Here is a 23,485-nt window from a genome sequence, read left to right on the forward strand (position 1 = left end):
ATCCGTGGGCTGGATTTAGAAGGTGATTGGGCCGGATCCGGCCCCTGGGCCTTAGCTTGCCTACCCATGATCTAGGTCATGGGTTTGAGCAAAAGATGACTTTTGTGGTCCCTTCCACCTATACCAGGGGTCTGCAACCTTTAAGACAAAAAGAGCCACTTGGACCCGTTTCCGAAGAAAAAAAAACTGGGAGCCGCAAAACCATTGCAACATTTAAAACAAATATATCTCCGGAGCCGCGATCTGACAGCGGGCGGGAAGGTGACGTCGGGACGGTGCGTGACTAACGCACGCACCGCCCTCATGCGACGTCACAGCCAGTACAGCTTCCGCCACAGTGGGGAGTGTCGGGGCGCACAATGCGCCTCCTCCCCTCGCTAGTATCCGCCCCGGAGCCGCGGCAAAGGTGTAAAAGAGCCACATGCGGCTCCGGAGCTGCGGGTTGCAGACCCCTGACCTATACAAACTATAAAATCGAAATCCCGTTACCCAAGCCTCTCAGAGCCTCAATACACAAACAATGGTTCTACGTATTCAGCTTTGTTTTAAATAATCCTCTGGTCCCACATTTGCTTAACGAACCTTCAAAAATAGTCCTGCACCTGTTACTATTAGAACCCCAATGGGAAAGGCAGTGCGTAGGTGTTACCCCACAGCTCAATAATACAAAAGAATTAAATACTTCTTTGACAAGGAGTACTTAAAAAAAAATAGTCTCATGCTGTGAGACAGAATCATAATACAATCACTTTATAAAACATGGCCAGTTTTTGTTTCTAAAACATCTGACACCTGAGGCTGAGTACATGAGACTCAGACTGCAATCCTAAACACTAGTCCTGAGCATAATGGGATATACTTCTGAATTAAGTCAGAATTTCCCCAAAAAGAGAACTATCATCAGGCAAGTACTGTCTTGACTTTGTGAAGGAGATACAGAAGGGAAGTCATGTTTGGCCCCTTGTTTGCCAACCTTTTGTTCTCTAAGGGCTTCTCTGCCTATCATATCTACGTACCTGTGAAAAAAACACACAGATTTTTTTCATAGAGAATCCCACCCATTCCAAGTAAATTTCTTAGTATTCCCAGGGTTCGAAGCGTTTTATTTTAGTTGTAAAATGTCTGTTAGGTCTGGGCAAGTGTTTGCTTCTGGATCAATCAATGTGAACTTTTATTATGCAATCACAGTAGTGTTCAATGCAAAAAACAGTATCATTAAAACAAAAGCAGAACACAAAATCTTAACCATTAATTATCCTGCAAAACAATGGTACGTATTTGTTTTACTGCTAGAAGGAACCTGGCACTAAAGTTTTGTTTATATTATTTATTTTCCCATATTTTATTAATATATTTATGCCCCACCTTTCTTTTTTAAAAAGACTACTAGGCACCTTAAACAATAATGAATCATTAAAAAAACACAACCAAAATAGGGAAAGTGCACCTCAGGCAGAACCTCCCCCCCACAAACTGTCAAAACAGTGAATCAGTCCTACTGCACTAAAATACGTTAAGTAACGGGACAGGCCAGTAGTGATGGACTTGGGTGGTTTTCCCTTAGGAGAGCATTCCATGACTATAACGCCCCAACTGAGAAACTGCTGCCCTGTGTGTCCGGCCATCATAATTCAGACAGCAAGCACTCTCCTGTTCCATTTTAAGAAGCAATCTGCAACATGGACTTTAAGAAACCTTAATTATATTACAAAATGTGCACATTGTAATAAAACTGGGGACAGCATTGGCAGATTACTAGGGAGACATAAATTTACCAAGTCCAATATTTCAAAAGGGCTGCTCTACATTATATTTAGCTGTTTAAGATTTACCGCTGTAGCCTGCTCTGCATCCGTTTAGAACTGCTACAATTTTTTTTCTGGGCTCCAGCATCATCTCTCGACGCCTCATACCTTTTTTAAGCCGAGCTTCCTGTTTTGCAAGGAACTGGCTCACGGTTTTAATACATTTGCATCAGTAGTGTTAACAGATTTGTTCGCAGCGTACATCGCGCTAGGAATCTGCCGCCGGGGAAGGGAGGGAAACTGACGATCAGTGGAAGCACAAGCAAAAAAATGCAGAGAGATCTGGAGTTGGGATAGGTTGTGGTATAAAGTAGTGATGGCGAGAAAGACTGCTTATATTTTAAATAGCAACCCATATGAGCAAATGGGGGGGGGGGAATGAAAGTGTTCTGCAAGATTGCAGGAGCGCGTGAATCGCGTGCCGGACTGTTGGTAGGAACTAAATATCTAGGTCACTGTTGTCTCACTTAATAGAGTCCCCCTGCGAGAAGGAGGAAGCCGTATCCGCTCTAGACTATGCAATTAGGGAAAAATGGCCTTCAGAAATGTGAAACTGTTTGATTTATGAGCCATAGGTAGGAAACAGCTGCATATGAGTTTAAGATGAAAAAGGACTAAGACGTGAGACTTTTCTTTCAGGACGGATCGGATTCTTCCTCTGATGGACTAGTTTTATAAGATGATCCGTCGTTCGCAGTAGGCGGCTCCATTCGACAATCCCAAAGTTTTACTGCAAAGATAATTTTGTAACATGACCTCTGCAGCAGAGGAAAAAGAGCTTCAGGAGCGACTGAGAGAAGCCGCTGCTTTGGGGGATGTTGAAGAAGTTCAGCGATTGGTGGAATGTGGCGTCAGTGTGAACTCTCAAAACGAAATCAACGGCTGGTGAGCATTTAGCAAGTGAATTGCATCGGCAGCATTTGGGCAATGCCATACGTATTGGCATTTTCAGAGAGCGGTGTGTGGTAGACTTGGTTACTGAGTTTGGAGTGATATTTTACAAGTCTTTTCTTCTTGCTATTCATCCCTTCTAAAATTTCTAAAAGGAGGGTCAGACAATGCATTTGCTGTTACGTTTTATAGTGTTCAAAAGTTTATTTTAATCTTGTTAGCAGTGTCTACATCACACTGACGAGATCTGGTTGTCTGCTTGTTAGATCACAAGTGCCTTTCTCTTTGGTTGGCTTTTGTGAGGTGAATCTCACATTTTAGCAATTATATTATATTTCTAAAAGTTCTCATAAAGTAAAAGTTATCATTTTTTTGTAATATAAATTGAATGTATGGCCACTGTGCTTTCTTTTCTTCTACTCTTGTTGGTTGGTCTTATGGAAATGTATTGTGATTTTGGTATGACATGAAGTTGTCTTGGAAAGGGAAGGAGTGAATTAGTGAGATTTGCATGTGGCACAAAATTGTTTTGAGATTTGTTCAGAGTAGAAGAATACAGCAAAACTTTGTCAGAATGATACAATGATAGATAACTGCACACTGGAGAGAAAAATTCTAACAATATTAATGTAGTTATAAATATTAATATACCAGAGAATTATAGTACAGTACTGTACAGTAAACTATTGACAATCGCAAAATCAGTATTGTATACTAAATATGTTAGAAAATACAGAAAGTTTAACATTGGTTAGAGCTATATGGCTTCGCTGACCATTTAACAAAGTCTAATACTGCAGTAGTCTCAAAATCAACCATATGGTTCTGAAAGAGAATAGCTTTATAATGGAAATGGTTTTTATTTCAATGATCTGTGACCTTTTCCAGCAGAAGTAATATTTTAAAAAGAATCTTGAGAGCACACTGAGATAAAATAAGTAGTAATGAACTAGGGTGACCAAGTGCCCTGCTTTAGAGAGGACAGGATTCTATTTGAAGGTGTCCCCCTCTGTTTGAAGGGCTGTCAAGTTCAAGTTTGGTTTAAAGATGAACCTGAATGAAGGAGGGCAAGAGCTGTGACGTTACTCCATCAACAACTGGACAGCAGACAAATGGGTCACTTGATTGTAGTTGTCTCATCTAGACTGAGATGCATTGTATATATTTTAAATTATAGTAATTATTCTAAACCTGCATTAATGCATATACGTTATCATATGGAAATCTATGTCCTTTTCAATTATGCCTGCATAGTTTTTTGGCACTGCATAACTGGGCACTATTTGTTGAACTGGAAAAAGCGTTGAATTTACCGGTAGATTATAGAGACTTGGAATCAAATCCTTGCTCACTTAGGCATCTCACTGGATGGTCTTACACTCAGCATAACCTACTTTATTGGGTTGCTCTTAAGATAAAAATAGGTTAACCTGATGCGTGCTGTCTTGAGCTTCTTGGAAGAAAAAAGGTAGACAAATGCACTAAACAAAGAAATAGCAGTTTTGCAGGATAGTAGGGGGGCCATGCTTGAAAAGGTCAACATCACTATAGGCTTGCCCACACTTATGCTTGTGCTGTACCTAGAAAGCATGGGTCCAAGCATGGGTCCAAGCGGTTTTCTAGACATGGGTTCAGTTTTCCCCTTGCCCTGCAGCAGGACGTGTAGATAAACCCTGAGTCTTGATTGGATGGTCCAGCTTCAGTTGCTTCAAAGGTGCAGAAGAATTACTTGCCCTCACTGGACGTTGTTTGGAAAGGGGCAAGGTAATAAACCATACAGGGTTGCAGGAGGAGGTCTCCTCTGCCCCACTGGAGCTTTAATTATCACCATTCTTCATATTTGCATAGCCAATTAGTGTGTGTGGATCCTTTTGTAGTCACCCTAGTGCCATCCGCACACAGCAACAGACTATGGGAAACTCCCAAGGTTTGCAGACATACAAAAGGAAAAAGTTCAGTGCCTTTTTATCCAAATCACCCCAAATACACTAGATTTGAACACAAGAATTCTGTTTACGAAGGTATTGCCTGACTGTGGATTTGGGTATATGCAAGACTGCCTTTATCAATACAGTAGTTTGCTGTTACACTGAGATGTTGTTTGGAGGGGGAGGAAATAAATGTTTTGTATTTATACCTTGTCAACTTAAGTAAATTAGGTAATTGCATTAAATCAGTGAAATCCTTTCTAAAAATGGGTTTTGGTTTGTTTGTTTTTCCAGGAAGGGGAAATGTGCCTCAAATCTTAATTCAGTTGTTGTTGTTTTTAAGTGTGCCCCAGATATTGGAAGTTTAGAGTGTGGGCTCATCTCTTTGGCCTTGCTGCTAGAGAACTGCATGTGAAAGCTGTGAAACTAGAAGTACTGTAATGAACTTTGAAGCGCTGTGATTTGCAATAGGGAAGGATTCTGCCAGTAGGTGTCACTATAGGAATGTATAAGAAATATAAAAAATCTGTAAGACTAGCAAAACTGCTCAGCTTAAGGTAGGCTGTCATTATTTTTCAACAGATATAGTACATCAGTTTTTATTTTTATTTAATGTAGTGTGTTTGCACCCCCCCAAACTTAGCTGTTACATTTGCCTTGTGCAGGACTTGCTTGCATTGGGCCTGCAAACGGAACCATGCTCAAGTGGTATCGTACTTGCTACATGCTGGCGCTGATAAGGACGCTCTGACTGTTAAAGAAGAAACACCAGCCCAGTTAACATCAAAGAGGGAAATTAGGAAGATGCTGGGAGGTAAAATGATCGGTTGATACTAATAACTGTCAAGAATATTTTGGTGCCGAAGGGAATCCATAGTGATTCAATGAAGATGAAACAGTATGATCTTCCTGCCCTTGTAACTTTCTCCCCCAAGTCTCCTTTAATCCTTTCGCTAGAATCAGCATTGATGTGTACAGATACTGATTTGGAAAAAGGAAGACTGTAACCATCAAAAATTGATTGCTGAACTTTGACTTGGTTAAAAATGTAGCCCCTCGTTAATCCCAGGTGGGGATGTGCAGGGATAATTTTTGTGACATTTAATTTAATATCTAACTGCATAATAGAAGTATCAAATGATTGCATTTTATTATAGCGTTAGAAATGCTTAATTTATTTTTATGTGCACAATGTAATTTTAACATGTACAGCTAGCTTAGCAGTGCTAGTTCTGGCTCTCTCTCCCCTGCCAGGTTACTCACCAAACCTCTGTATGTTTAGTTGGAAATTGCCTTTATTTAGAGCTATTCTTTATTTTGCAGTGGAAGATGCTGAGGAGCTTCCGGATGAGAAGAAAGATTCCGCCTTGCCCATTATCCCCAATTACTTGGCTAACCCACCTTTCCCTTATGTGTATAACTCCATGAGTAGCAGCACTACCAGCACCTCCGCTTCCTCTTTGAATGGAAGACTTTCCCCTTCCTTAGAACAGTACAATGAAGACTGCCCCATTTCTTTACCTCAAGTTCAGGCACCTGGCACTACCATGTTGCAACATGAAAAGCTTTCCCCTCTGGGGTCCAATGGGGACATGACAAGGGCAATGGCAGCGGAATCCCTAGAGCCTGCAGTCCAGAATGGTCACGGTCACCAGATGCCTCTTCCTCCAAACAGGACGCTCTCTTCCCCTGTTGCAGCTAAACAGCCTGAAACACAGCCACCAAATGGTTCCTGTGCTGGACCTGTCCCAACATTTCAGCCCTTTTTCTTCACCGGAACTTTCCCCCTTAGTAACATGCAAGGTAACCTCAGCTGTTAAGTTTTCAAGATAACTTAGTGCTGCCTTTGGTGAAAACAATTAGAATAAAAACTGTGTGTAGATTGAACAGAAATTGGACAGGATAACAAATCAATTAGCACAGCATTTGGTTTGGTTTCTAATCTTCCATGGTCAGAAGTCTCTTCCTAAATTTTCTGTCACTTCATACAACCCAGTGGTCAAGACAGTGATCCCTAAATGAAATCCCCCAAAGTTTCTGGGGGCGTTTTCTAGCTGCCTGGGAAACAGTCGCATAAGCACTAATCAGACATTTGTCTGAAGGTGTACAGAAGAGGGAAGGCAGCCCTAACTAACCACTATGTGCATTAAATGTAATGTCTGGAAAATCTATGGGGAGATAAAACTGTGTTTAGGCAGTGTCTGCACAATTTATATATCTGTCAAACAGGCAGAGTCCTCGAATCACATGGGAAGAGCCTACATATGGCAAATAATTCCAGACATGTTATCAAATGTGCTTGGGTGAGCCCAATCATGATCACTGCCCCCAGGCACATTCATATGAGTGTTGAATAGTGCTAAATTATTCCCTCTCACAGAGGATGGTCACTACTGTGGATTTACAGAACTCATACCCATTGCCTATTGATTATATAAGTGGCAGTACAGTCATACCTCAGGTTGAGGTAGCTTCGGGATAAGTATTTTCGGGTTGCGCGCTGCGGCGACCCAGAAGTAACGGAGCGCGTTACTTCCAGGTTTCGCCACTCGCGCATGCGCAGATGGTCAAAATGACGTGACGCTCATGCGCAGAAGCAGCAAATTGTGATCCGCGCACATGGGTTGCGTTCGCTTCTGGATGCAAACTGGGCTCCGGAATGGATCCCGTTCGCACCCAGAGGTACCACCGTATATTTTAGTAGTAGAAATTGCTCCTTATGTTACTAAACTAAATGGATTCTATATCCCCTCACCAAATCAATTCACTGTTTTGTTTGGCCTATCGCAGATATAGAAAAATTGATTTATTGAAGTTGTTATTCCTGAGCTCTAAATGATAGTGTACCATTAGGGGTACCATAGATTCCTCTTTCCCCACAAACAATAATGCTTATTTGCCTTAATTGCTGTTGCTTAAATTGAATGTGTATCTAGGCATATTACCGAAGTAGTATTATTTATTTCATTGTTTTGGGCCTTCAAAACCTTATTGAGGCAACTTACAGTGCAAAAATACTTAAGGCTGGTTCTTTCTGCTAAAGGCAGAGATAGCATGGCCATGAGGAGGGTTATATCCATGCTTTTTTTCTGCCGCTGCTAGGTAGCTCTGCAAGCATCAAGCAATAGTTGACTTGGCCCACATTTTCTGATGGAAGCCCTGATACTCATGCAGGCCCCATGAGAGCAACCACCCAAAGCTGAACTGTGAAAAGATGCAATTTGCAGTTACACCATGGGCCGTGTTTGATGACAGTGGAAATGTGTTTTATGGCTGCACCTGCATATTCAAGGACCTTGTCAATTGCCTGCCTCTCTCTCTCTCTCTCTCTCTCTCTCTCTCTCTCTCTCTCTCTCTCCCTCTCTCCCTCTCTCCCTCTCTCCCCTTCCCTCTCTCCCTCTCTCCCTCTCTCTCTCTCTCCCCTTCCCTCTCTCCTTGCCCGCCCCCCCAACTCGAGGGTTTCATTTAATGGCAGGTTTGGTCTAGCACGGGCTGGGGAAGCTTTTTCAGCTTAATGGTTACATTATATTCTGGACCACATTCCAGTGGTGGGCAGGGCCTGGGGAAAAGTGGGAAGATCAATGAATGTAAATGCTACCTTTGTATAGTAGGTTAGTATCTACTCACACACACCTTGCTCTACGCAGACAGTTGAAGGAGACAGTGCAGCCAGGCAAATACACTTGAGGAAGGTGGCAAGCAGGGCTGAGGAGCATTCTGAGGCTCAGATAGAGGTCTGGAAGGCTGAAGCTCTCCATCTCTAGTCCAGGAGCCTCATTGCTACTCCATGGCAAGCATCACGTTGAAGTTGTTATTGTTATTATTTATTTATTAAATTTGTATACCGCCCTATACCTGCAAGTTGCAGGGCGGTTCACAAGTTAGAAAAAGGGATTGCCAAAAGGGAAACAAGGCAACCTTTTGAAATTTAATTACTACCCAATAACATTTGCCAAGTGCTTATTATTAATGCTCCTAACAATTGTGGTTGTGTGTGTCTTTTAAAATTAGAACTGGTGCTTAAGGTCCGAGTTCAAAACCGTACTCTAAAAGAGAACGATTTCATTGAAATTGAACTGGATCGGCAAGAACTGACTTACAAAGAATTGCTCAGAGTGAGCTGCTGTGAGCTGGGGGTTAACCCGGAACACGTGGAGAAAATAAGGAAACTTCCAAATACAGTATTGAGAAAGGTAAGATCCTCATTCTGTCCTCGTTCCTCTGTTCCTTCTTTTATTCTTTTTCTTTTGCTGATGCCAGACCTGTAGAATGATGCATGAAGCTGAATGCAGTCCAGTGGCTATATCTGATTTTTGTTTCATAACTTCCCTGGGTTTCAACCCTGAGGAAAGCAGCAAAGGCTGGAGACTTTTTGCTTGACCAGGGTTTTTGCCTGACATACTGCATTTAGCCTGGGTTCCTCAGGCCTGTTTTATGCATTTAAGAGATTGTGTGGTGGGGTGCTTAAGATACCTGTATTATTTCCCGAGACTTTCAAATCAGAAGTACGGTAGTAGCATTTCAGTAGTGTAACTCTACCTGGACAAGAATAGGTCACTTAAGCGTGTAGGTAATAGATTAATTGATGGGTCTTATTTCTCCCCCAGTGATCAGTTTAGATTTTGGAGTTCATATTTGACACTGGCATTTTGGTGCTAATGCTAATGTCAAATTTTGGTGCCGGAGCAGATTTCTGCGTCAATAAGACTTTGTTATATTCTAAATATCAATTTAGAAAATCGGTGCAATGATGGAAATTGGATACTCCAATAAAAATGACTAAAATCAAAAGCACTGGGCGCAAAGATTCAGTGGAATCTCTCTCTCTCTCTCTCTGTGCTATGTTGAATTTTTGGTTGCATTTCATTGCTAATGAGTAGGACAACTGTGTTCCCACTCCAGGTCTTTTTAAAATTTCAGTCCATGCAGGAGGGAGCTTTGTGTGTGCAGAATGGCAGCAAGCCATGTGCAAACCTTCACTGCATGTTGCATGTTATGTGCAAGAGGATTTACCATCTGTGTAGTTTGATACTGGAAGTTCCTGTTCTCAGATGTAGGTATAGATATTCAAAGGGTTGGAGAAACATACACATCCAAATGCACACAATCCATATATTCTCATTTGCCCCTGCTCAGGGCAGGTGAAGATAAGGGTTTTCCATCCCCAAGTAATGTAATGGAAATGCTGTCCTGATACAACTTCTGAGGCTACTATGTGTGACTTTTCTTTCTGAGGTTCTTATTTAAGTAGGTTTTGCACACAGCTACATCTAGATGTGAGCCAATGGCTTTCAGCTGCATACCTGAGAGCTGAAATTGGGCCCAAAGCTATTCAGCATCACTGCTTCTGTATCTCTGACATTGGTTATACCAGCTTCTGATTCCTTTTGCAGTTGCAGTTTAGTATAACCCATAGGTTAGGACTGGGCAACACACACAGTCTGTAAACCACATGGATTCAAAGCGTCCTAGAGCTTAGAGTTGGAAGGAAACTTGGACGTTTTTGGTCCAACCTCAATGTGCTGGATGCAGCTACAGCATCCCTGACAGATGGCCATGTGATGCTTGGTGTGCCATGCATGTTAGAATCTTGACAATTCAAGGAATTGAGTTGTCTCCCTGGATTCTCCCTGAGGCCAGTACAAGATGCTAACTTCAGAATTTGCAGGTCAGAATAGTTTAGGTTTTTTCTGTCTTCCATACAATAACTTATTTGCACAACTGCTGGGCACATCACCTCCGTGCTAGCTAACGATGAGCTGCTGTAGCCACACGCATGACCAATCTTCTTGCCTGCCAGCTGTAGTATCTGCTGTAGTATCTCCTGTTGCAGTCCGAATGCCCAGCTCGCTCACTCTTTCCCTAGGTTTTTTGTTTCGGGTGCTCCACCCCACATAAACATTTGCTTTGAGTTAAGTGCGCTGATTTCCCCTCTGTTGTGTTTGCAGTTCAGATTGTAAAATCTTAGCGCACTCATCATTGCTTTTTCCAAGCTGTTAATAAAAATGCTCACTAGTGCTGGTCCAGGGCAGATCCCTGTGGAATGTCATTTAGCTCCGCAATTCAAACAATAGCAATCCACTAATAGCTACTCTGGCTGAAATCCACAGCACGCTGGAACATCTTGTGTGTAGCTTCCCAGCCAAAAGTACACCTGCCTCATGGCAGCATGTTCCAATTCACCCTTCTCCAATTTACTTGTAAGAGTAGCATATGGAACATTATCAAAAGCCCTGCTGGAATTGAGATATTTTATCCATTTGGTTCCTTTTACTAAAGCCAATTATCCTGCTGGAGTAATAACCCAGGCTGGCTTTCATTTTCTCAAAAATATTGGCAGCTAATAACCAAGACCCATTCCTTCAGATATTTATTATAATTTATGATTATTCAAGCTTTCATACTATGTTCAGGGTAATTATAACGGTATCATCTTCCCCCAACCTGCATTTACGGATACTACAGTTCTTACACCAACATTTCTTGACGTCAGTGGGACTATCCTGCAGTACACATGTTGTGATCCACTTTAGTGCTAGGTGATCAAATAGGAAGCACTGCCTTTCTCCCCATTTTACAATGTGGTACTGTCTGCTTTATTTTTGTAGCCTGGCATGGTGGACTTAATTTTGTTGATGTAGATGTTTCAAATACCTGTGCTCTCAGTTGCTCTAGCCAAGCTGAACTGAATTGGAGCACAAATCCTCTTAAAGGCTCTGGCTCCCAATCCAGTTATACAGATGTAGCCCTGGTCAAATCAAATCAACTCTAGCCCCCGCTGCCTCCTCTGGAACATCTGATTGGCATTCTCGCTGATTTCCTGATAGGACGACGTATATGGAGTCCCAACAGGAGGGGAACTGCATTCATATTGATAACCCTTAGCTGGTTCAAAGTACTTTGCCAGCAAGCAGCATTGTCAGAATAGGCATTTTAGCTTGGACTTTTTTAAAAAAAGCAAAATTCACTCCAGGTTTCTAAAGGGAACTTTTCGTTTATCTGTTTTGAAAACTTTTTGAACAGTTCAATTAAAAAAAAGTGAGTGGTGTACATAGAATAATATAAAATAATAATAATATTCACACTCTGTGGCAAGGATATAGCATAAATTATGCACTCATCCTCCTTCACACATGCAGATAGCAACATAGTTGGAGAAGGCACACTTTCTCCTATTTAATGCAAATAGATTTGGCTAGAAAGTAAAGGCTTCACTTGAACAATAGCTGCCCACAAGCATTAACTCCCTGTTGTACTCTGTTTGAGCTTATGTCTCTCTGGCAAACTAAGGCTGTAATCCTATGCACACCTGCCTGTAAGTAAGTTTCAATGTGTACCATAATACTTATTTCTGAGAAAGCATGTATAAGTTTGCACTGATAGTCTGAAAATCCATTTTTGCAGCATTAAAAGTGGTAACCCTTTGGTTTGCTGTATTTCTAGAAGACTCAAGGTATAGCATAAGAAATTTCTTAATCTCTTAGCAATCTCCATGTAAAGACCCTCACAGAGCATAGGCTGGCAAGAACACATGGAGAATCAGGCCATAGGTCCAAGAATAAAACATTGGGTTGGATCCAAACTGTTTGTTGAAGATAACTCTCATTGATTTCAATAGCAACTATGACTGATTTTTCACACTGGTTTCAATGGGACAACTGCAACTAAATTGCTCTGGATCTATCATCAACAGTAATCATTTATAAAACACGGCTAACGAGTCCTACCACCAGAACCCCTACAAGTACTTCTGCTAGCACAACAAGGCTTTCCCCCCATCTGCACTCCCCACAACCCCACAAACAGGCAGGGGATGTTGGGAGAACACCTGAAACAGCATGCCAGCAGAGGAGAGGGCAGATTTCTCTGTCAGCACAAGTATATCTGTTTGAAACAACCTGCTTAGTGCTGTGTTGAGTTCATCCCTTAAAATCTACTAAGTGCTGTGTACAGATTAAAAGGAAGACAGTCTCTGTTGGTAGGCTTACAGTCTAAAAGACACAGCAGAAAAGGAAATGGGGATGGGAAGGGCAGAGCATGCAAACCCAAACACCATTTCTTAAAGTTAACGAAGTTCTTAATAATGATCAGCTTGAATGAAAACAGTTCAGGGAGGAGAGGAACCAAAAGGACAACTGGTCTCTCAGCCCAGACAATGGCGTGGATCCTGTTGTCCAGTTTCTCTTTCCTGCAGTCCGCTGGAACATCAAAATTAAATATGCAAGATGTAGCGCAGCACAAAGGTGAGCCGAAATCGTTGCATCATTTGGACTAGCATGCCTCATATTAGTATAGACATCATTTTTAATTTATTGTGTTTATTTCTTTCAGGACAAAGATGTATCAAGGCTTCAGGATTTCCAAGAATTGGAGCTGGTTTTGACGATGAGTGATAATGACTTTCTGTTTAGAAATGCTGCACCAACGTTAACTGAAAGGCCTTGTTACAATAAGAAAGCATCAAAGTTGACTTACTAGCTATTCAAATGAAAAACCTGTCACTAGTATTTAACAGTTAAACCTAGGATTTTGCAAGGGCTATAACCTCAGATTCTACTTTACCTTGGAAGACAGAGTTAACCTATAAAGCACACTTACTTGGAAGCAAGTTCTGCCGAAAACATTTGGGCTTGCTCCTACTTAAGTGTCTGTAGGATTAGAATGTCCACTTAGAGTATCTGCAGTTAATTTTTGAGTAAACTGGCAGTGAAGTAATGTTTTTGGATAGGATACTAAGCAGCAACAGATTATTGCCTCTCTCTTCATGTAGCAGTGTTTCTTGCTAGGAAATCATTACATCTCTGAACACTGCAGAGTTAGAAGCTCTCAGGGAAAGACTTAAATTAAATTGCTCTAATAATTGCTACTTATTAAAAAGAGCAGGAGCACTTACGTTGAAGGAGAGAACCCGGAACACATTTAACACTTGTAATTGGATACTTAGCATGCAGAGACTCCTAGTATAACCAGTGTTCAAATGTGTTAGCTTGAGAATAAGCTACTTTTGCAGGAGAAGGGGTAAGAGGAAGAATGAGAAACCTGGGCTCTCAAACAATAGTTACACTGGCCTTGTGCAGGAGCGGTTGTCCTGTGGCTCTGCAGTTGTTGTTGGACTTCAGCCTATTGACTTACCTAGCTTGGACTGATGGGATTTGGAGTCCAAGAGTATCTGGAGGGTCACAGGTTAGTCACTCTGGCGAAGTGTTTCAAACTAATGCTAATACAGCACCCTCTGGAGAATGGCATGTTGCAAAATGGAAGTGGGATATATCTCACCACTTACGCATGTCATGAGGAATGTCAGGGTTGTTAGAGGCAGAACGGTAGCCTGAGATGGTCCCCCTAGCCTCACTGCTACTAAGGGGACAAGCCACCTGTAAGCTTCCACAAGGGGAGAGGTCTGTACAGTTTGGAACTGACAAGCAGGGAACGACTCTCCTCGCCATTCCATCTCCCAGTGGTACGTTGTGGCCTGGGAGACTGGACCAGTCAGGTCCAGATGCCCATTCCTTTGGGGAGGAAGGCTTAAGACTTCTGACACTTTATTTGGTTGAGTTAAAACCGTCACCAAGTGGCTAAATCAGCTGTGATTTCTTCAAGATGGTGCTCAGGTCAAATATTTGAACATATTTACCGTGTTAACCCAAGCTGTAAATATGTTGACCGAAACCGTTAGGGTGTGTGTCTAACTTATTATTGCTTGCCAGTAAACAATACAGAATGGCTGGTAGTATCTGTTGATGGCTGGGGATATTATTATTATTGGAGTGAGAGGCTTCCAGAAGGATCATTAAGAATGCAACTTCACTCCAGAGCCTGATGCCACACATGAAACGAGCACAACCCCCCTTAGCCTCTTATCCTAATTATCCTCTGATCTTGAAACTATTAACTATTTAAAGGAAAGTAATCTTGTAGCATTTTAAATAGCAAAAAATATTTTTAATACCAAGATAAATTAGTAAGGAAATCTTGGCATTTCTATGCATCTCTGACAGACTTGCTTGCATCTCATATAGGCATGCCCAGCTTTTCATCTTCTTGCTAGTTCACTTTCTGTATAAATAGTCTGCTGTCAAGTCCTAGAATTGGAAAAGCATGGAACATAACATTTTTGAATAAAATATAATATACCTAGTTTTAGGATTATGTGTACTAGTGAAGGGATCTCAGTTACTCTAACTGCAGCACAATTGAGTATGTGCTTCAATTTAGTTGGACTACCCAGCTAGATGAATTAATTAACAGAAAAATATTCAGCTGCTGATTTCAGTGCCCCCATGTCAGGCTCCTAAGCTTCAGATTGGGGCAAACGCTCATGTGCTCTGTAACCCTAGCTTCGAGCCATGGCTTTCTAAGCAACAGCCCTGACCGATATTACAGAATTACGAGCAGCTTTGAAGGGAAATTTATGCCCACAGTAATGCACTTGGAATGGGTGGTATTCAGCAACTTCCATTTGCAGAATGGGACTTTCTCCACTCCCCTCCACCAGATGTGCTCTAGCGGGAAAGGTCATTTTTCTGGAATGAAGGTCCATCACGTGGATTGTAGCGCCACCGGTTATCCAAATGCCAGAAATGCACAGAATTGCAAGTAGTAGGTGTGCCATAGTCCTCAAGCTCAGAGAAGAAAAATGCACAGAGGACAAGCTGCTACAAACTGCTTCTTCAAGAAAATAACAGGAGAGTGCATATAAATGGTCTTAAACTGAAAATATTGGAGGAACATATTGGAAGAATGCAAGCAAGATAATTGAAGCAAACACAGAGAAACCCTTCCATGGATTAGGTAGCTACTCAGAAACATATAGATAGGGAGAGGAGGCTGTGATGAAACTTCATCTCAGAGAAGTGTCCTTCAGGTAAGGAACCAATATTCCCTTCTCCATGTCAAAGATGCAAAACCTTTTGGGGGGGTTGATGGAAAGCGATGGACTACAAAAGGATCTGACAGAGCAGGTCCCTTCAGAAGACACTGTAGAAAAGGATGAGAACCAATGGAGGAGGATGTTTAGGTGGCCAGGACTAAAGAAATGGCATAAACTAAAGTGACCTGATGAGGTGAACTTTGGCATGGAGGAGAGACAGACTGCAGCGGCTGGGGAAGGCAGACATTGGCAGCTGGGGACCACAAAAAATAAACAGCAGGGTTGGGAGAGCAAGCAGCTGTGGCCAGGGAGAGCAAGTGGCTGTGGCCAGGGAGAATGAACAAGTGGCTGAGGCCAGGAAGCTGTGGCTGGAAAGGGAAATTGGCAGTAGCCAGGTGAATAGATGGCAGCGACTGGAGGGAAAAAAGGGAAAAGAAAAGAAAAATCTACTGGAAAAGAGAGGAAAGCAGGAGGAAAACTGGAGACAGAAGAATCAAAGGACAGAAAACATGGTTTTTTAAGATGAAGGTTAGTAAAGACACATGGAAAGTCATGGAGGTGAAGCTAGGAAAGACGACAGCTTCAGATGTTAGGTAGGAAATAGACTAGGGTTGAGGAGGGCTATGCCACACTTACTTCGTGTAACTTTGAGTAGATGACCTTCAGATGACCGGTGGTGTGATGGACCTTCATGCTCTTTTTAGATGCTTTAAACTGGGCCAGGCTAGAAAGAAGTGCTGTTCTGTGCACTTGCAAATTCCAGAAACCTGGATCTTATTTTGCTTTTCCAAGAGACCCATTTATCGCAACGGGATGCAAAGATTGATGCCACTAAAGGGGTCATTCTTGCTTTGCATTATTTGCCAGGGGCAAACTCTGTGAGCGGAGCATCTAGCAGCATATTAAGCCCCTTCCTCAGTCCTGTAGTTCCCAAGATGATAACTCATCCATAGCTTACTACTCAAACGCTGTATTTTTCATCTCCTTAAGTCAGATCTTTCAACAAAGGAATTTAATGTCATTCGGCTTCAGTGGCCCACACTGGTCACATATCCTAGTTAAGCTAGGGCTTAAAAGCTTCACTGTGATTAATGGGTTGTACCCAGTGGTTGCACAAATGGAAAGCAGCTTTTTTCAGCCTGAGGGCCACAATCCCTTCTGTGGGAGCCACATACCAATGGTGTGAGGAGCCAGGGGCAAAAGTGGGTGGTGCAATGAATGCAGAAGCACAGTTCAAGGAGTCATTATAGCAAGCAAGGGTCCAGAGAAAGGTGGGGCCTGGGGGAAGGTGGCGGTATGAGTTTTCCAAGGGTCCCAGGCCTAAACAATACATGGTTTGCCTGAATTATTATAAGCAAAACTATTCCTGTCACTAAATGCCTGGGTAGATACCATAATATTTCAGTGCATTTATAACTGATAGGTAAAGCAGTTATTTGACTAAAACATTTAACTGTTTAAAAGCTAACCAATTTAAGCTACCTTATGCTGAGGACAGCCCTCTGAACTTCTTTATCCCTTTATACAGTGGCCAAATTGAGTCATCGGCTCCTTGCAGGAGCCAAGAAACCCAGACTCAGCTCTTTAGGCTCATTATCCCTGGTGACCGTGGTCACTGCTCCACAGAGGAAACAAAGTCTTTTGTGACAATCCAGGATAGTTGGCACGGGTCTAACATGCTCGCACGGTGCCGTCTCAAGGTAACAATTCCAGCGTAAGACTCACTGAAACTTTACAGTGCAAGCAAGCTTTTGGTTGTCATGAGTCATTTCATTGCCTAATTGTAGAGAGCTAAGATATCCTTCTGCCTGATCCAAGGCTTAATGCACTGACATGGCCAATGCCACCTGGAATGTGAATTTTGAATTCCTGTAGGCCTTAAAACATTAGCACAGGGTTTAGAAAATGCTTACATTCAATGGAGCACTGTGGCAACACATTGTTTTTGTCGTACAGCCGAAGTCAGAGGCTGCCAATGTGGCACCAGTGGGCCCCACTGTACCCGCCAACACCTCCTATGGGTCCCCAAAAGTTCTCAGTAAATATTCCCTCAAAAATCCACAATGCATGAAAGACTGTTTGCTCTTCCTGCTCAGTTCCCTATTTGCACCGAATCAGCCTGTCCTATATTTAAACATCGCCCCCTTAAGCATGCCCACATTTCACCCAGTTCCAAGATTGGACACCCGCCTCTCTTCAATTCTGAACAGAGGAGTGGCTCATTCTGTGAGTGAGGTGGCTGATATAGGAGCCACTGATGGGGGAGATGGAGCAGGGGGCATCCCTGCAACATTTTGTGGTCCAAACTTGTTATGCCCTTTTTGATGCAACTGCCACTTGGTGTTATGCCACATTCCCACAGCGATCTTGTTGTGACTAGTACCCGTGTCGCTTTCTAAAAATTCCAAATGTGCCCACTGGCCCAAAAGGTTGGCGCCCCCTGACCCAAGTGCTGGAGACAAAGCCATTGGCAGCATATTATATTGCTGTGGCTCCTTGTTAGGGTTTATTCAGTCTTGCCATAAAATTAATGCATTGAGATAAATGAAAATATCGCCACTGACCGTGTTCCAGTGTATCCAAACTTTCTGACAGGTGCCAGGTCAGGATTTGCACAACATATTTAAGGTGGCAATTCTCCCCATCCCCTTTTGATTTTAAGTGTGTGCCTAAAATCAACACACACCATCAGCTTCTCTGGAAGTGCTTGAAGGGAAATGTGCTTTTGTGCTAGAAGACTTGGGAACAAGGTTCTTAGAAGAGGAAGGCCACAATCCAATATGAAGTCAGTGGGCGTGCCCCAGACTGCTGGATCGTGGCTGAAATGCCTTTGGGCTTTTCATTGAGAAGCAGATATCCACAGGCACCCACAGGTATCTAGTATGTGGGCAAACAAATTGACATGCTCTATTGATTAGCCATAGTATTAATTAACATATTACAAGTCTGTTGATTATACTGCACAGTTGCTGGCATCTTTCTATGCACTCAGAGGATTATTTTTATATTGTATAACTTATGCAATTTATAACAGAGGATTTTATTAGTGTTACTAACCAAATTATTAACCTAATAACAACTGTGTGGTACTTTATGATATCAGTGGAAATAAAGGATTCAGAACTTCATTACTACACTGAAAAAAAACATGGTTATAATGAAGAATTAACCAAATGATTTATGTTTGAGTTTCTTATTTCCTATATGTTGTGCCCTTTTTACAATTAATAAAAGTTTGTTGCTTTTAAAATGGGAGATTTTGGTTTGTTTTTAAATATTTCTCTCTCAAAAGGGTGCTCGTTGTAAGCTTTCTATGTCATGAGAAATTCGCTGTCCTGGATGAAAGTTAAAATTCTGAATGAATATTTTGCCTTAGCAGGTGTCAGCAAACTTTTTCAGCAGGGGGCTAGTCCACTGTCCCTCAGACCTTGTGGGGGGCTAGACTATATTTTGAAAAATAATAATAATGAAAGAATTCCTATGCCCCACAAATAACCCAGAGATGCATTTTAAATAAAAGCACACATTCTACTCATTTAAAAACATGCTGATTCCCGGGCCGCCCACGGGCTGGATTTAGAAGGCGATTGGGCCGGATCCAGCCCCCGGGCCTTAGTTTGTCGACCCATGCCATAGAGATTTTTTAAAAGGAACTTCGCTCCTGTTCTACATGCCCTGGTAACTTTTTGATCTTACTACTACATGTACTACTGTACTTTATGAGGAGCAGCCCTCGGAATAAGTCCAGAAATTTCTGGTAGTCCTGCGTCTGGAAGTACAGCTTTTGGCCCAGCCAACCAGTAACCAGTCCTGCTTCAGAAGTGGTATCAAGATTTTAGCTTTTAAATAAGGGCTCCACGCACTGGGCCTCAACTGTTTGAAGAGAGGAACCATCCAGCTAAAGCTGCGCAAGTCGCCTTCTGTGTGTGCAGTGCCCCAGGCTGAATGGGAGATGTGGGCTTTTAAAATATATATTTCCTCATGTACACCGTATTTATTCTGGGGTGGGGAGTCCCACACATTTTGCCTGATTTTTAAAACACTGCTGCTGGGGGCACATTGTTGAAAAGTGGGCTTCAGGTTTTGTTTTTTAAAAAAATCAACTTAATCCTGGAAACAGCACCACAACTCCACAATTCATTGATTCATTTTACTTAACAGAAAATGAATGGACGGATAATGCCAGTGCTTTTGTATCGCTATCTGTAATTGACTATATAAGATAAAAAGAATACAGTTAAGTGCTATGCATACACACACTCACATCCATTTTCGGTAAGATGTCAGGTAAAAAAAATACTTCTATATGTAGAAAATATTTTTAAAAATATAAAAATTAAATTTTCTGGTTCTCATAGGCATATGAAACATTTTGATTCCGTATCGCAAAAAATAAAATAAAAATGCTGTTTTGAAAAGTACAGTACATTCAGGTATTGCTTGTGGGTTTTTTTTAAAAAGAACCCCAGTAACTAGTCCTTTGGTGAGATATAGCAGCTGTTCTGTTATGCCAATCCAGCATCTTTTGCCATGCCATAGAAAATTCCTTTGGATGCTATAAGACGCGAAGGTGTGTCAAATTCAGCAATTGCGCCTTTTTCTAGAACAAGGACTCTGCAAAACAAGAGGGAAAGTGAAATGTGTTTCTAAACAAGAATTGCTAATCCTAACAAGCAGGGGGAGGGGGCAGGAATGTCTGTTGTCACAAGGTCTACTAACTGCAGAATCCAGCAGCTTTTTTAGGTCCTCAAGATTTTATTCTACATACTTAAAAAAAAAAAAAAACCCTAGAGAAAGAGCAAAAATGTGCCAGCTCACAGGGGACAAGTACAATGGTACCTCGGGTTAAGAACTTAATTCGTTCCGGAGGTCCGTTCTTAATCTGAAACTGTTCTTAACCTGAAGCACCACTTTAGCTAATGGGGCCTCCCGCTGCCGCTGTGCCGCTGGAGCACAATTTCTGTTCTCATCCTGAAGCAAAGTTCTTAACCCGAGGTACTATTTCTGGGTTAGCGGAGTCTGTAACCTGAAGCATATGTAACCCGAGGTACCACTGTACTGAATTTGAATGTGAGAAACCTAAGTTCATGTCCCAACACTGCCATAAGACTTGCCAAGTCACACTTGGCTTTAGCTCCTCACCTGGGAAACTGAAATACCCCTAATTGCGTCATGGCAAGATGCAAAGCACTCTGCCCATTAGATGTGTTAGAGGTTAACTTTCATATGAATTGCAGTGCTGCAGACACAGAATTTTAGTTTCCTCCGTAGTGTCCTTGGAAGACTTTTCTGTGCCTAGAGAAATTAGCTGATTAATGGCTTGGCTGCAGAGAAAAACACACTTGCTATCGTTTAGAGTGGGTTTCCTATATGGACATTCCCACTTTTCTGAGTGTTGGCTCTTCCTATGCCACCCTCCCTTCTTGTACCCATTTCGTCCCTCTTTGTTGCCACTGAAACCCATTTGATAATGAATTAATTTGAGCAATCCCACCTTTGCCTCAATTCAAGGTCCTTTCTGGGGGGGGGGGGGAACAAGCGACCTCTCCCTGCTCTTCCTCCCAGAATGTTTATACTGCTCTTTGCAGGTGCAAGCTGCAAATATCTACAAAGTGCAGTAGCAACATTACTGATGAGTAAGCACTCCAGCCTGCCATGTGAAACTGTGGTAGAACTCTTTCCAGCCACCAGAGCTATTCTAAGGATGTTCCTCATGACATTTCTATGGATGTTGCCTGGAGCATCACAAGAAACCAAGTCCCACCTTAGGGCGGGTCTCAGAATAGACCAGGAAGTGAAGCACTAGCCAGTGACCACCTGGCAGGGCAGCAAACCTGTGGCCCTCCAGATGCTGTTGGACTCCCAATTGCCAGTGCCAGGTAGCATGACCAATGTCTAACAACAGCAGGCTACATCAGTGACCTAGGGCTTGGGACAACCATATAGCTGTCCTAGGAAAAGAAGTGGGTACCAATACATACTGGGTTTCATGTTCCTACTAGATGCCACAAATCATCTGTAAGGCTGGCAGTGGATATGAATTAACTGATCCAGTATAAAAGAGCCAATTGCTCTTTAAAGATATGTTCCCAAAAAAGGCTGAAAGGCTTTTAAGCCTTTTTTATTGATCTGATAGTGGGATTAATTGCAGGCTCTATATTAGGTTCACCTGTTTCCTTGGTTTAAGATGGGCAAATGCAAGTCAGGAATAGTCATACAGATTATTTTTAGGGTGCCATAAGGGCAGAGCTATGCTCTTGTCCTTCATAGTTACCTGGTGTAATCCATAATTGTATTCAGCCTATGTGCTATTGTCAGCACTGTACAGTCTTCAAACTGTGTTCTTATTGTCATCTGAATGAGATCATCCGTCTCAAGGTCGATTGCTGCGGTAGCTTCATCCAGAACCAGGATTTTGGTTTTGCGGAGAAGAGCTCTTGCTAAGCAAACTAGCTGCCTTTGGCCAACACTGGAAAAAGAAGATTAAACTTTTATTTTATTTCTTTATTCCGCCTTTCCTCAAAGAGGTTAGCAACAATAAATTAAAACCATCAAATACTAACAAAAACTGCAAAAGCATAAAAGCAGCAGAGATTAAAATAACATAAAGAAAGAGCAAGCGGCCAAACACTTAAAACAACTTCTAAGAAGCTTTAAATATTTAACAAAAAACCTTCCTAAGGGAAGGTCTTCATAATGAAATGAAAGGCCACTAGAAAGAGGTAGAAAGGTAGCAAACCATTTTGCTGTAGGTTTCTAGTGTATCCATTTATTGAACCGATTTCAGTTACCTAAGGTTTTCTCCTCCTTCCGAGCATTCGTAATCCAGCATAGCTGGCTGGCTGCTGACAAACCTCTTCAAATTGGACAGTTCAAGAGCTTTCCATATTTCCTCCTCGGAATATCTATCAAATGGATCCAAATTCAGTCGGAGTGTTCCAGAAAAGAGAACAGGGTCCTTAACAAAATTAATACAATTCCATCAGCATACAGATAAAAACAACAACCTTGCGCTATTGAGGAACACAGAAATAAATGAAGTATTGCTTGAATAGATAAAGGTAAAGGTAAAGGTACCCCTGCCCGTACGGGCCAGTCTTGACAGACTCTAGAGTTGTGTGCTCATCTCACTCTAGAGGCCGGGAGCCAGCGCTGTCCGCAGACACTTCTGGGTCACATGGCCAGCGTGACGAAGCTGCTCCGGCGAACCGGCACCAGAGCAGCACACGGAAACGCCGTTTACCTTCCCGCTATAAAGCGGTACCTATTTATCTACTTGCACTTAAGTGTGCTTTCGAACTGCTAGGTGGGCAGGAGCTGGGACCGAATGACAGGAGCTCACCCCGCCGCGGGGATTCAAACCGCCGATCATGTGATCGGCAAGTCCTAGGCGCTGAGGTTTTACCCACAGCGCCACCCGCCACCCGCTTGAATAGATACTAACTCACTAATGTGGTTAAAACAAGAAATCATTTCTGTGGTCTGCATTACACTAGGAAGTGATGATATACCCAGCACCAGGTTTGACTCCCAGTGAGTGCTTTACAGTTGAATGGACACAAGGTGGTCATATAAGCAAGACTTAACCCCATGGCCTTCTGGGTTTGTGGCGTTCGGGAGTTTGAGTTGCAAGGCGTTCGAGATCCAAGGTACGACTGTAGTTTGTTTAAAGCATGTCAAATCAATTTAAAAAACAAACAAACCATTGTTAAGGTTAACTGGTTTGTCCATTTGGACAAAACAATAAACCAGAGTTAAGCAGAAGTGGAAGCTTCCAGACTCCTCTTCCCAGTTGCACAGTGGGCAGAGAGAAGTGTGAAAGCCAGGGGCTCACTGCAGCACATTTGGCTCTTTCATTGTAAACTATGGTTTAGCATGATGTGCAAATATGGCCATAGTAAAATGACACCAGGACACAAAATAAGTTGTATTACATATTAAGAAGGGGAGGATGGAATTCAGCATGAAGCTACAATTTTCAGTGACAGTCA

General features: G+C 42.2%; 2 protein-coding genes and 1 long non-coding RNA gene across 3 annotated transcripts in view; 1 reads left to right on the plus strand and 2 right to left on the minus strand.

The window, feature by feature from the left end:
* LOC128407415 (uncharacterized) overlaps nt 1-461 on the minus strand; it is a 107,536-nt gene extending 107,075 nt beyond the window's left edge. The window contains exon 1 of the long non-coding RNA XR_008328784.1: nt 119-461. This is a non-coding gene — a long non-coding RNA (uncharacterized LOC128407415). The remainder of the gene's footprint in view (nt 1-118) is intronic.
* Nucleotides 462-1,970: 1,509 nt separating this feature from the next.
* On the plus strand, nt 1,971-13,737 carry ANKRD40 (ankyrin repeat domain 40). Its single transcript, XM_053375751.1, has 5 exons — nt 1,971-2,690; nt 5,290-5,438; nt 5,948-6,427; nt 8,636-8,817; nt 12,956-13,737. Exons 1-5 carry the CDS (start codon nt 2,557-2,559, stop codon nt 13,100-13,102), a joined length of 1,092 nt encoding a protein of 363 aa, XP_053231726.1. The 5' UTR covers nt 1,971-2,556; the 3' UTR covers nt 13,103-13,737.
* Nucleotides 13,738-19,630: 5,893 nt separating this feature from the next.
* Nucleotides 19,631-23,485, minus strand: part of ABCC3 (ATP binding cassette subfamily C member 3) — a 66,370-nt gene continuing 62,515 nt past the window's right edge. The window contains exons 29-31 of the mRNA XM_053375737.1: nt 22,286-22,452; nt 21,769-21,963; nt 19,631-20,108 (exon numbers count right to left, since the gene is read on the minus strand). Coding sequence (XP_053231712.1) covers nt 20,000-20,108; nt 21,769-21,963; nt 22,286-22,452 — 471 coding nt within the window. The 3' untranslated portion in view covers nt 19,631-19,999. The remainder of the gene's footprint in view (nt 20,109-21,768; nt 21,964-22,285; nt 22,453-23,485) is intronic.

Source organism: Podarcis raffonei, chromosome 2 (genome assembly GCF_027172205.1).
Source record: "Podarcis raffonei isolate rPodRaf1 chromosome 2, rPodRaf1.pri, whole genome shotgun sequence".
Classification (NCBI taxonomy): domain Eukaryota; kingdom Metazoa; phylum Chordata; class Lepidosauria; order Squamata; family Lacertidae; genus Podarcis; species Podarcis raffonei.